The 12,906-nt window shown below is 61.6% G+C and overlaps 1 protein-coding gene across 1 annotated transcript; it reads right to left on the reverse strand.

Annotated features, from left to right (window-relative positions):
* Window positions 1-102: 102 nt before the first annotated feature.
* Window positions 103-7,043, reverse strand: CSF3R (colony stimulating factor 3 receptor). The gene is made up of 16 exons (XM_062620766.1): window positions 6,804-7,043; window positions 5,476-5,568; window positions 4,890-5,189; window positions 4,582-4,705; window positions 4,323-4,492; window positions 3,450-3,604; window positions 3,169-3,322; window positions 2,977-3,059; window positions 2,607-2,820; window positions 2,257-2,445; window positions 2,021-2,122; window positions 1,592-1,738; window positions 1,264-1,404; window positions 1,051-1,141; window positions 778-859; window positions 103-647 (listed from the first exon to the last, which is right to left on the reverse strand). The coding sequence occupies exons 2-16, from the start codon at window positions 5,543-5,545 to the stop codon at window positions 207-209; spliced, it is 2,463 nt and encodes an 820-aa protein (XP_062476750.1). The 5' UTR covers window positions 5,546-5,568; window positions 6,804-7,043; the 3' UTR covers window positions 103-206.
* Window positions 7,044-12,906: the final 5,863 nt, after the last annotated feature.

Consider the following 12,906-nt stretch of genomic DNA (forward strand, 5'->3'; position numbering starts at 1 on the left):
CGAAGGGGCCGAGCGCCGAGCGCGTCGATGGGCGGGGCAGGCGGATCGGGCACCCCCGAGCCCCCGGGGCTGATCCTGCCCGCACCGGGATGCTCGGGGCCGTTCTCAGCGCGTCCCGTTTATTGCAGTAGGGCGGGGACAGGAGGGGACGCGCACAGCAGTGACGGAGCGAGCCGGGCCCCCTGTACCCCGGTGCAGCCCCAGCACTAAGCCGCCCGGCAGTCGGGCAGCTCCTCGGTGCCGCCGATGCGGAGCCCCTGCAGCAGCGGGAAGGTGGCGGGCAGCTCCTCGGGGCAGCCGCCGTCCCCCGGGCAGCCCAGCCACAGGTTCTCGTAGGGCAGCGGGCTGGGGCTGGGGTCGAGGAGCAGCGGCTGCGTGGAGCTGGAGCGCAGGTAGAGGCGGGGGGGGCCGTGCTGCTGCCCCTTGTACCCGCTGCCCATCACCCGCGCGTACTGCACGGGCTCCCCGCTCCCGCCCGGATCCCGGCACGGCTCCGCTGCGGACCAGCCCCGGCCCTCCTGCGGCACGGTGCAGGGCACGGAGGGCTCCGCGGCACGGGGTGGCTTCCCCGCCGCCCTTTCCAGCACTGTGACGGTAGAAATGGTTGCGGGGCCGGGCTCCTTCACAGCGGGCACCTGCAGAGGCTCCTGCGGCACAGAGAGTGCACGGTCAGAGCCTGTTCGCAGGCTGCAGCCCCTTCGCTGCCCCCTCCCTGTTCCCCTCAAGCAGTGCCCGGTGCGGAGCAGGGCACAGGGGCAGCAGCTGCCCAGGTCTCACCTGCTGCAGCTCCGCTGGAACCCACTTGCCCAGGCTGCTGTTGGCGGGGTCGGGGACGCTGGGCCAGAACTGCTGCTTCACCCTGGGGACCACAGGACCAGGGGATCATTGGAGGGCCTGGAACTGGTGGCCCTGTGGCTGGCTTCACTGCTGCCAAGCTCATGGAGGGATGCTGCTGCTCCTCACATCCACCTTGTCCCTCCAGGACAAGGACTGGGCACAGGGATGCCAAGTGTGGGGCTGATCCAGCCCATGGCAGCTCTCAGTACTCACCGCCCGTTCTTCTGGAAGCAGATGAGCAAAAGGATGAGCAGGACAAAGACCAGCCCAAGGGTCAGGAAGAGGAACTGGATTTCAGCATCATCTGGAAGGCGGGCAGGGACAGGGTCACAGGAGGAGCTGTGCGGGGCACCTCTGGCCATGCTGTGCCATGAGCTGTGCCACGAGGCTGGGGCAGGACCCAGGCTCTGTCCCTGCACTCCTCACCTAGCACTGTGGTCACCAGGGTCAGGCTGGTGCCGTTGGTGCTGCCGGCAGCCGTGGATGCCATGATGTGCACTTTGTACAGCGTTGATGGCTTCAGCTCCTGGATGATGAAGGAGCTGAGAGAGGGATTCAGGGTGGAACCTGGGGAAATGGGGGGCTGTTGGCATGGTGGGGGCTGCGTGGTCCTCACCTGCGTGGTCCCTTGGCGGTGCATGTGGGACCTGTGCACACCCCAACCCTCTCTGACAAGGGCAGAATCTGCTCTTGTCCGCACCCAACGCACAGAGGAGGGATGGAGGGCAGGGCAGGGGTCACAGGCAGGACTCACTGGACACATCTGCAGTGCTGTTGGCCCAGAAGATGGTGTAAGCGGTGATAAAGCCATTCTGCATCTCCACGGGCACTGGCTCCCAGCACAGCTCGGCCCTGGACTTGCTGATGCTCTTCAAGTGGAGCTTCGGGGCATAGGATGGTGCTGAAACAGAGCAGGACAAGAGACCAGCGTGGGAACTGAAGGGGGATGCTCTGAGTGGCAAATCCCACTCCCGATGTGTGGGTACCAGGCCCTGCCCCACGCTGTGCCCCTGTGGGGCTCTGGGCAGCAGAGAGCAGCTTCAGGGACAAGCCAAGATCCAGCGCCATGGGCTGAGCTCCTGAGTTAGTGTTACTTGGGTCTCTCCCTTTTGAAAGGCAAAGGCCCTGTGGTGTGGGGTGAGCCCCCTGCGGCCCCGAGGGTGGCTGCTGGGAGCACACGTACCCTTCTGCTTGGAGTAGGCTACAGCGTGGACAGGCACCCCTATGGCATCCTTGTAGAGGGGGTACACGGAGATGTTGTACCGCTGGAAAGGCTCAATGCCATCTGCAGTGGAGAGCAGAGGGGGGAGCGTGAATGTGAGGCTCTGGCTGCCCTGAACCCCTGGTTGTCCTGCTCCTGCCCCTGCCCCATAGCATTGGCCTTTGACCGGCCAGGAGGGCAGGGACCCCCTGCCTTACCCTGGATGAGGGCTGCGGTGGCAGCCCCATCATGCTCCATGTGCCAGCAGGCGCTGCAGCGGCCGGGCTCCGAGGACACCCGCAGCCACTCCAGGATGTACGCGGCCACCGGGAACGGCGGCGGCTCCCAGTGCACCCAGAGGCTGTGCTCCCCCCCGGGCACAGCCCGGAGCCCGGCCAGGGGCTGACCTGCATGGGGACAAGCAGCAGGGATGATGGGAGAGGGGAGCATCCCTGCTGCCTGCTTGGGAACCCCCCGGTTGCTCAAACCCAGTCTGAGAGCTCAGGGAGCTGCTGGGGGAGCAGCAGAGCCCCAGGAGGGTGCTGAGGTTTGGGTGCTCTGCTCTCACCTTTCCTCTCCAGTAGGACAACCTCGGTCACTGCGCCCTCGCCGGCAGCGTTGTAGGCTGAGAGATAAACCCTCCTGGTCCCCGCGGGTGCTGAGAAGTTGCAGTGGGTGTGGGTGGTGTTGCAGACCATCGGGGGCTCCCTGCCCCTCCTCCTGGGGCTCAGGGTGACGTGGTACCCCAGCACTCGCCCATTAGCCTCCTGCCGCCGTGGGGCCTGGGCACAGGGAGGGAGTGTGGGGATGCTCAGTACCCATGCTCAGTGCCTGTGGGCATGCTTGGTACCCATGGGGATGCTCAGTGCCAGCGGGGATGCTCGGTCCCCATGGTGATGCCCCAGTTGCCCCATGTACCCCCCCCCCCCCATGCTCACCTTCCAGCAGAGCTGCACCTCCAGCCCCTTGCCCCCCCTGGCCGGCTGAGAGCTCCACCACGCATCCAGCTTCCCTGTGGGGGCTGCGACAGGAGGAGGACAGGCAGGGAGCTGAGGGGCAAGCACGGCCATGCCACCCTGGCTGTGCTGCCTGGCCAGGCAGCGGGGCCCCCCCGGTCACCGGGCACCCACCTTTCTCATGGGTGGTGTAGTTCCTGCCCGGGCTCCACTCGCTCCAGTAGCCCCGTGCCAAGCTCCGCCGGCACCGCATCTGGAAGCGGTACTGCGTGCCGAAGAGGAAGCCGCAGCACTGCGTGGTGCCAGCGTGGCCGACGATGTTGGTGACCTGGTGGCAGCCACAGAAAGAGCTGTGGCGGCTCCTGCCTTGGGCACAGAGCGGCTGTGGAGCAGAGGGGAGGTCCTGGCTCGGGTCGCTCACCCGCCCTGGTCCTGCTGCCCCCAGCAGCACTCACCAGAGCCCATGCGGTGTCCTGGGGTGTCCGGTAACGCAGCTCACACTGCAGCTCCATGTGCGCATTGCTCCGGGCCACGTCCCAGCTCAGGGCGATGCAGTTGGTCTGGAAGGGGATGGACTGGATGCTCCGCAGGGCTGGGGGGTCCAGCTTGGCTGGAGGAACAGCAGAGGAGTGAGCTGGAGACACTGGGACCATGGCCTTGCGTGTGGCCGTTGTTAATGGCACGAGCTACAGCCTTGGTGCTGGCCTGCCCAAGGTGAGGGATGGGGAGAAACCACCCCAAAATCTTCAGGAGGATGGCTCACAGCAGGCGATCTGCCCCTGCCCAGGACACGGGGTGATGCTGGGGAGCACAGCACTGCCCCTGCTCTGCAGCCTTAATGCCTACACAGGAAAAACAGACCCTGTGGGACCCAGGCTCTGGTCCGCAGCCATGAAACCTGCACATTTGGGTCTGCCCCGGGCCAAGAGGCCAGCAGAGCCATGGGAGGGTTCAGCTGGTTCAGGGGCAGCCCTTGCCCAGGTCTAGAGCAGGGAGGATGGGTCGCATCGCCTGGGAAGGTTCCTTTTATGAATAGTTTATAGGAGCTGATGCATTATTAATAGACCTCCTGAATGAATGGGTAATCAATTGTGGGAGAGAGTTGTAGAGCGCAGCAGGTCAACCGATGGCTCGGAACCCGCCAGCACACGCTGCTCGCTCTGTAATGCAGCTTTGGCACCTACTCATCCCGGCAAGCCATTCAGCATGGGATCCTGCCCATAAAGGCGACCTGAGAGCCCGATGTGTTTAATGACACTCCAATACCCCTGTCTCGGCGCTGATGAGCTCCCCTGACCTGTGCCGGGGCGGCTGGGGCTGTCACTCACCGACATCCATGGGGTCCATGTGGAGATGCTCCGACTCTGCCGTGCCCAGGGCGTTGGTGGCAGCCACCCAGATCTCCATGTGCCGGTAGAGCTGGAGCAGCCGGCGCGGCACCGTGCAGCGGCTGCGGCCGCCTTGCGGGGTGCACCCCGTGACTGCCGGGGCTCTGCTCCTGCCGCAGCGAGAGGAGAGGGCTCGGGGATGAGGCCTTGCCATGGGGTGAGGGACCAGGCGCTGGGGACGTGTCACCCCGAGGCTCACCCGGCGCACTTCAGCGCGATGCTGGTGGGGAGGTGGCTGTCAGCCCCCGGCTCCCACTGGCACGTCAGCCCGTAGTCACTGAGGGTCAGGATGCAGCTGAGGTTGGAGGGCTTTGAGGGTGGATCTGGGAGAGAGGGGCCGGGAAAGAGCCTGAGCAAAGCACCCATCTGGGGACGCAGCCCCCTCTGTGCCCGGCACTGCCGCAGCACTGCTCCCCACACCTCCCCCGGCACAGCCCCAAAACAGCCCCCATCAGCAGCAGCACCCGGTGCTGCTCCTGCCCCAGCAGCTCTGCCCCGCTCACTCACAGCCCGCCCTGATCTCGGCCATGCCAACGCGCTGCTTGGTCCCGTTCCACTCCACCCAGCACCACAGCTTGGCCTGCGTGCGGTTGAACTGGGGCAGGGTGAGGTTGGACACCTCCGTGTCCCCTGGGCCCTGGCTCTGCCTCCCAGCCATGGGCTCGTTGTCCAGCATCCATGTGATCCGGACCTTCTCCTGCTCCAAGCCACGGCACAGCTTGCTCTGGATGGTGCAGGATGCAGTGACAGCTGAGCCCAGGGGCACAACGGGTGAGTCCACGGCCACCAGGGCACAGCCCATGGTTCCTGAAGGCAGGAAAAATGCATCACATCCGGGCAGGATGGAGCCAGCTCTGCCCCTCAGCACCCAGCCGGGACAGAGGGATGAGCACCTCTTCCCTTAGATGGGCCCCCAGCCGCTGGAGAGGAAGAGCTGAGCGTTGGGCAAGCCTCATGGCACACACTGGGCCCCATCCTGCCTGCACCCGCTGTGCCACCAGCGCTCCTGCCCCTCGGAGCAGCCCCTGTGTGCCACAGCCCCGGGCATGCAGGGTGGGCACTGGGTGCATGGGATGGAGCAGGTCCCACTCACCACTCAGGTGGAGGAGCAGGAGCAGGGAGAGCTGCAGCAGGAAGAGCATCCCAGCATCGCGCCTGGCCATGGCCTCCGTGGCTTTGGCATCACCTGGGATGGAGACAGCAGCTTGTTGGGATGAGGGGGGCTGCTCACTGAGACCAACCACCAGCACCAGCATAATGTGCCTTTGCTGTCAGAGCCCTTGTGCAGCGCTGACACCGCTGCCCCTGGGCTTGGGGCTTGGAAAGGTGCAGGGGTGAGGTCTCCGGTGGGATCCATCCGGCACAGCCAGCTCCTGGTGCTGCGCACCCCAAACCCGGGCTGCAACACCCCGTGTGCGGCCGCAGCCGGGCTGATTTTATCTCAGGTATCTTCAGCCTCTGCCCAGCAGAGATTTGTGGTTGCAGGGTTTGGGGGGGCAGAGCTGATAAAGTGATAGAGGGAAACGAATGAGCGGGGCTGGCCGGAGCTGTGGGGTCCGGTCTGTGCCCCCTCCCCTGTGCTGCTGGGCATGGTCCCGGGAGCAGCGGCTTCCTCTGCCCCTGCTCGGCCACCGGCTCATCCTCTGCCCCACACTGCTCCTGGCTGTGTCCTTGGTGCTGCTGAGCACCGGCCCCGGGAGGTGCTGCCCACACTGAGCCCATCTCTGGGTGCTCCCAGCTTCCCCCCCCTCCGAGCCAAGATCCAGAGGCAGATGAAAGGAACACAGCATGAGAAACGGGGGAGAGCACCCAGCCCATGTGGCTGGGACAGGGCAGAGCAGTGCTCACAGCCACAGACAGCACGGTCAGAGCACCACACAGCCCATCCCCACCTCGCCGCCATCCCACCACACCACCATTGCCACCACCATCCCCACCTCACCACTATCCCCACCACACTACCATTGCCAGCACCATCCCACCACACCACCATTGCCAGCACCATCCCCATCACACCACCACTGCCACCATCATCCCCAGCACACCACCATTGCCACCACCATCCTCACCTCACCACCATTGCCACCACCATCCCCACCTCACCACTATCCCCACCTCACCACCATTGCCAGCACCATCCCCACCACACCACCATTGCCAGCACCATCCCCATCACACCACCATTGCCACCACCATCCCCATCACACCACCATTGCTACCACCATCCCCATCACACCACCATTGCCACCACCATCCCCACCTCACCACTATCCCCACCTCACCACCATTGCCACCACCATCCCCACCTCACCACCATTGCCAGCACCATCCCCATCACACCACCATTGCCACCATCATCCCCATCACACCACCATTGCCACCACCATCCCACCACACCACCATTGCCACCACCATCCCTACCTCGCCTCCATCTCTGCCTCTCCTCCGTGCCCGGCCGCTGCTCAGCGGCCGCTCTGAGCCCCGGGCGCTGGCTCCCGGCTCCCGGCCGTGCTCAGCCCGGTTGCTAACATGCTGCTTCCACCGTTAGTTCCTCAAACGCAGCGCCGTTAATTGCTGTGACTGGAGGAGGTGATTGCAAAACACTTCCCTGAAGGCTGTGACCGCCTCGCTCGCCGCAGGAAGGGAAGCCCAGCAGCACCACGCACGCATCCAGCGCTGGGGAGCAGCGCCCGGCCTCCAGCACCGCAGCGCGGGGCGCAGGGCTCTGTGCTGCCACTGCCTGGAAGGGGGATGTGGGACTCAGAAGGCAGGAGGCAAACCTGGTGCCACCGTGGCAGGGGACTGGGCTCATCCCTGCATCCTCATCCCTGCCATCGTCAGCCCTGTCCTGGGACAAGCCTGCTGGTCGGCGCTGCTGTCCCCTGCAGCAAGCCTGGGTTGTCCCCTAAAGCCCTGCCGTGGGGAGAGCTGCCCTGCAAAGCCCCTTTGATCCAAGCTCTCCATGTTCACACCATGCAGTCCGGTTTACTGAGGTGGCCCCCAGGGCAACCCAAGACCTGACCTTCCCATTAACACATCCCTGTGCCAACCATTAACACATCCTTGTGCCAACCATTAACACATCCCTGTGCCAACCATTAACACATCCCTGTGCCAACCATTAACACATCCTTGTGCCAACCATTAACACATCCCTGTGCCAACCATTAACACATCCCTGTGCCAACCATTGACCCAGGATTTTCCAGCAGCATCTTGCCCAGGGTCCGGCCCATCCCTCCCAGGGCTCTCGCTGCTGGGCACCGGGCAGCTCTATGCTGGGGAGCCCCATGTGCCGTGGGATGGGCCTGGAACACGAGGATAAACAGGGGATTGCCCAACCCAGCTCACACTCGCAGGCTTCGCAACGGGGCTGTTGTGCAAAGAGCTGTTTACTGCGGACTCGGAGCATGCATTACTCAGCGCTCACTCAACCCCACGCTGGGACCAGCACGGTCCCCACCCCGTAGGAGAGCAGACACACTCCCAGCATCACTTCCCATGGAGCTGGCCCCAGGGCCATGGCCCGGAGCTGTATCCAGCCACCCCACAGCCCATGGAAAGGGGTTTTTCCCCCCAAATCTCCCCTTCCCAGAACACCCTGAGCTGCTCACAGGGATGCTGAGGGGGGCAGCTCCCCGGGATGGGGTACGGGGCCGATTCCCACAGCCGCTGCCCTTGCAACACTTCCCTGCAGTGGAGCAACCCGCAGTGTTTTGGGTCGGAAGCGCGGCTTGCAGGCTGTTTACCAGCCGGAGCAGGGATATCCGTGGGTAGCCATGGTGATGTGGGCATCTCGGTGGGAACCGAGGGCAGGCGGAGCTGCGAGCAGCGGCGGGACACAAACAAGCGCTGCCCATGGGGTACACGCTGTGGGACCCCTCATCCTGTATGGAGGGGACTGGGAATCCCATCCCAGTGCTCCGCAGGGATGGGTTTGTCCCCATGGAGGCTCCGGGGCTCCCGGGGCAGCGGCCTCTTCCCCAGATCAGGGATGGAGCAGACGCCATGGGTCCCAGCCAGCCCAGCAGAGAGGCCGGGGCAGGAGGCTGCCGGAGCCGGCTGGGGGGGCCGAGGGTCCCATGGGATGAGGCAGGGGCAGTGCAGACACAGGGAATGGTGCTGGGCAGAGTGGGAAGCGCGGCGTGGAGGAGGGAGGGTGCTCATGGCCCGGACAAGGCACGTTTCAGAGGGAGCAGTGGGGCAGTGAGTCCCCAGCCTGTGGCCCCCTTGCCCGGGGGAGGGGGAAGGCGGAAAGGGGAAGTGGCTGCAGGGCTTTTCCCGGGTTGCAGTGTGTGGGATGGGGACTGGTGGCAGCCCAGCAGTGAGGCCAGACCCCTCGGGCAGCTCCGGACACAACCCAGAGGCAGCACTGGGACAGGGATGGAGCTGGACCATTCCCAGCCCCGCAGCACGGAGCATCCCGCACCCAGAGGCACCCCTGGTGCTGCCACCACCCGTTGGGCAGAGCCGATCCTGCCCCAGGGGAGGTGTGAAGCGGCTCCATTCCCTGCTGAGCTCTGGGGGGCAGCAGGACCCCAGTGTGCCCCACTGCAGCCAAACCAACGCTTGCATCCATGGCCCAGGGGCCAGCAGTGCTCTCCCACCGCTCCCCACATCAGCTCCCTCATAGCTCAGGCGTGGTATCAGCGCCTCTGGTTTAATCCCTGTTGGTCAGATCACTGCTATTAAGCAGAATAAAGTACATTACCGGCTTGTATCAGCTCAGCTGTCAGCCACAACCAGCCTCCCGAAAGAGATTTTCCCTTTCTTCTTTTCGTTCCCTAAAAGGAAAGAAAACATTGCCAGCCATGTAAGATGCAGGGTGGAAGTGCAGAACCTGCTGTGGCCCCTAATGGACCAGGAGAGCTGTTTAATTGCTGCCCAACACGCTTAATTCAAACAAACCACCTACTCCAGCCACCAGCAACAGGGAGAGAGCAGCGGGCTGCTGGCCAAGCCACCCTGGGGAGGCAGGGTGATGGGGAGGAGACCCTCGGCAATGGTGCAGAATTGATTACAGGGGCCTGAGCGGCTGCCCTTGAACAAGGCTCCTGGCACATCCCTGTAATTAATGAGCAGGAGGATTCATGCCCCTTCTCGTAGGGACTGGGGAGTCCCTGGTGGGCATGGAGGCGGAAGGACGGGGCGAGAGGGCAGAGCCTGCCATTACTCATCTTTAACTGCACGATGTCAAAAGGATGCTGAGGGGCTGCAGCTCCAGCACAGGAGAGCGCTGAGCAGATGGGCGAGAGCTTCCACATAAACCCTGCCTGACCCGAAATCACTGCCTCTGCAGTCCAGTGCCTGGTGGCCGAGGCACGAGCCAGCCCCTTGTATCCCGACACCCCAACATCTCCCTGCTCCTTTCTGACAAGGGACCACCCTGCGATGATGCTCCGCATGCAACCAGCTGGGCAGAGGGATATTTGTGCCCACACCCCCCCTCACTTCCCTGTGACCACGGTGCCAAGCAGCACGTCTGATCCCAGCCGACTTGTGCCGCTTCCCAGCAGTCAGGCTGCGAGCGCAGCATGAGGATTTCTGCTCTAATAAACACCCCTGACAATAATAGAAAAGCCATCAGCTTTTATCGGGAGAAAAAAAATATATCTGGGCATTATTTACTCGGAGTCAATAGCTGCAAAGGGAGCTGTTAGCCCAGGCTGGCGCTGACAGCAGGGACCTGACCATCGCATGGAAACAGGCAAAGCCTCCCAGCACATCCCTGCTTGCTCCCGCTGTATGAATACATCTCAGCCGTGCTCAGCAGGAGGACCCCCCGCAGCCCTCATCCCTTTGACCTGGGATAAGCTGCAAGGGCCATGCTCTGGAAAGGCTCGGAAGGGGTTTGGGTGCTCAGGCAATGGGGTGGGAGCAGCCTTGCTTGGAGCCGTTTGCATCTCATCTGCTAAAGGCTCGGGTCTGCAAGAGCAAGAAATTCACGGTCAATTGAGTTGCAGCTAATCACAAAAGGCAATTAAGTGACTGCTTCTTGAGGGCTATAAACATCTCCGATTGAAATCCAGTGACACACGGAAATAGGAACCCAACCAAGCAGCCTCCCAAAGTGCTTTATTCCCCATTATTTTCATTAGCTGCCTTGTAATTTGATTTGTCCCTCTCCTGCTGCTGCCTTCTTCCGTGGCCAGAAGGAGAGACGAATTAAGCAGCCTCAAGCTCCCAAAGCCCAGCGGTGTCCGTGTGGGTCAGCAATGACGCAGATCCACGTTTGTGCCCTGCAAGAGAGGACCGAGGGGTTGGGGTGCCCAAACTGTGAGCCCCTGGCACCGCATCCCATGGATCCCACCGGGGGTGCTGCTGGAATCACTGCAGCCGAGTGCTCCAGGCAGGGGGGCAGAGCCCAGAGCTACAGACAAGGCAGGGGACATCCCATCGCTGCTGCAGGACAGGAGCAGCAGGGCAGGGATGGCACCAATGCTGCTGTCACACACCCGGGCTGGCTGGTGTCCGCGTTCCAATTCATCTCTCCAGGCTGCTCTGACAAAGCGCGTTAAGGTCTTTCCCTGCAACCCACTCTGCTGTGAGCCTGCAGCAGAGACAGCCGGAGGCGATGCCGGGCCCATCTCCTTCTGTTTTATCTCCCTTGGGTTGCCTCCTTCTGCCTGTTTTCCCAGGGGGATTCTCCCCACTGTTTGCCCCAAGGAATCAGCCAACACTGATCCCCGCTCCGGGCTGCTGGATGGAGCTGCCTCCCTTGGGCTTGGGAAGGGCAGCTCTCCCTGGACACCATGGGGGACCCATGGGCTGTGTTGGGGATGCTACAGGCACCCACCCGCAATGGTCCTGCTGCAGACTGGAGCCTGCTCAGCGCTTGGCCCAGGGGCAGGATGCTGCAGCTTCAGCATCATCCCCGTCCAGATGCTCTTGCACCACGCTGGCATCCTCCCCCTATTACCTGCAATTTCCTTGGAAGCTGCCAGGCTTCGCTGGGGCACCTTTGCAAATAAGGAGAGCAGAAAACATCCAGGTCTGCGTTTATTCCACTAGGAATTAATTCCCCCCTTCTTATTTAAAGGTATCAGCGAATGAGGCCAAGTTGTTAAGTGACAAAAGAAAAATGATTCTTGCCTTCCAGGGTTATTAAAATCATGTCCTACAATTTTAGCAGCCACAAGGAAACCCAGATAATGACAGATGATGATAATACATCTCCAGCACAGCCTGGTCTGTAATGATACTGCCCATATCTCTTGTATTACCACCAATTACTCAGCGTATAATGAAAATGCACATCCATTCTGGAGAACTGCGTTTGCTGCCTCTGAATCCAATTTCTCCCTCTCCCAGGCAGTGAAGGAGGTGGCTGCAGCTCCATGCTGGCCAGAGCCACCACCATGGCCAGGTTGGATGGGGCTTAGAGCAAGCTGCTCTAGTGGAAGGTGTCCCTGCCCGTGGCAGGGGCTGGAGCTGGGTGAGCTTCAAGGTCCCTTCGACACAAACCACTTTATGACTGCATGAAAATGCTCCCTTGAGGTTCTTCACCGTCATACGTGGATGGGTGGTGTGGTCCCTGCTCCAGTGGGCTCTGCATCCCACAGCAGCACTTAGTCCTGGAAAAGCGGAGTGGAAATTGCTCAGCTAAAGTACCCATCTGATTACACACAGGATGCACTCCTGCTGCAGCACCTGGAAGCTCAGAGGAGGCTCTCCCTGTGTAAGATTAATATAGATATATGTTTCATCTGGGTTCTATTATCTTTCCCTTTATTCAGGTCAAAAAGCAGGAGACAACGTCTTTTGAGATGAGAACACCATCTTTTTGGAAGAATGAAAATACAGATCATTGGGGAGAAATGCACGTGTGTGCGCACTGTTGGTGCCTCCAGCTCAGCACTCCATGGCTCCAGATGGGATGGCCGCGAGCGCGTCGCTAGAGTAAAGGAGCATCTAAGTGAGCATCTCATATCGATGGAGAGGAGCTGGTGTTGGAAAAGGTCCCCAAAAGCCCCAAAGAAAGCCAGTTCTGTACAGCAGGGCTCCAGGCAGCAGGATTTGCCTCATTATGGCTTCAATTAAATGCCTTTGTTTTTCCATAGCTCTGTGTAATCCATACGTGTGTGTTTCAGCCCCTCGTGCTCCAAGCCACTCCACTGTGGAAGGTCCTCTGAGCAGATTGCGCCTCGCAGCACAGATTTAAATGAGTTATTAAAGAACATAGGTGCATCTATTAATTATTGCATAAATATTAACGAGCCCTTAACGGCTGCAACCCTGAAATAACACGCTCCCAGGGAGTTAATGCTTCGCAAGGCTGTTAACTACACTGACCACGGCGCTGGTGGGAGCTGACATGATGGCACAACACAGCGGGGGGCTGATGGAGACCAGGAGCAGTGCCAGGGCTTGCTGGGAAGCACACATGGAGCAGGACCGGGGCTTGCTGCTGCGCTCGGATCCCTTGGCAAAATCCCTGCATGGAAACTGCTCTGTGTCATGAACGGGGCGGGATGGGGATGAGGGATTCTGCAGCAGCAATTGTAGGATGAGGGTCCCTTAAATC

This window comes from Pezoporus occidentalis, unplaced genomic scaffold (assembly GCF_034315485.1).
Source record: "Pezoporus occidentalis ecotype Australia unplaced genomic scaffold, CSIRO_AGI_Poc_V1 ctg223, whole genome shotgun sequence".
Classification (NCBI taxonomy): domain Eukaryota; kingdom Metazoa; phylum Chordata; class Aves; order Psittaciformes; family Psittacidae; genus Pezoporus; species Pezoporus occidentalis.

Excerpts from the sequence above, each read along its gene's own strand:
- CSF3R (XM_062620766.1), bottom strand. The coding sequence starts at position 5,545 with ATGGCCAGGCGCGATGCTGGGATGCTCTTCCTGCTGCAGCTCTCCCTG. Across the intron at positions 4,493-4,581 it reads ATCGCGCTGAAGTGCGCCGG|GAGCAGAGCCCCGGCAGTCA; the intron begins GTGAGCCTCGGG and ends TCGCTGCGGCAG. Across the intron at positions 648-777 it reads TTCCAGCGGAGCTGCAGCAG|GAGCCTCTGCAGGTGCCCGC; the intron begins GTGAGACCTGGG and ends TCTGTGCCGCAG.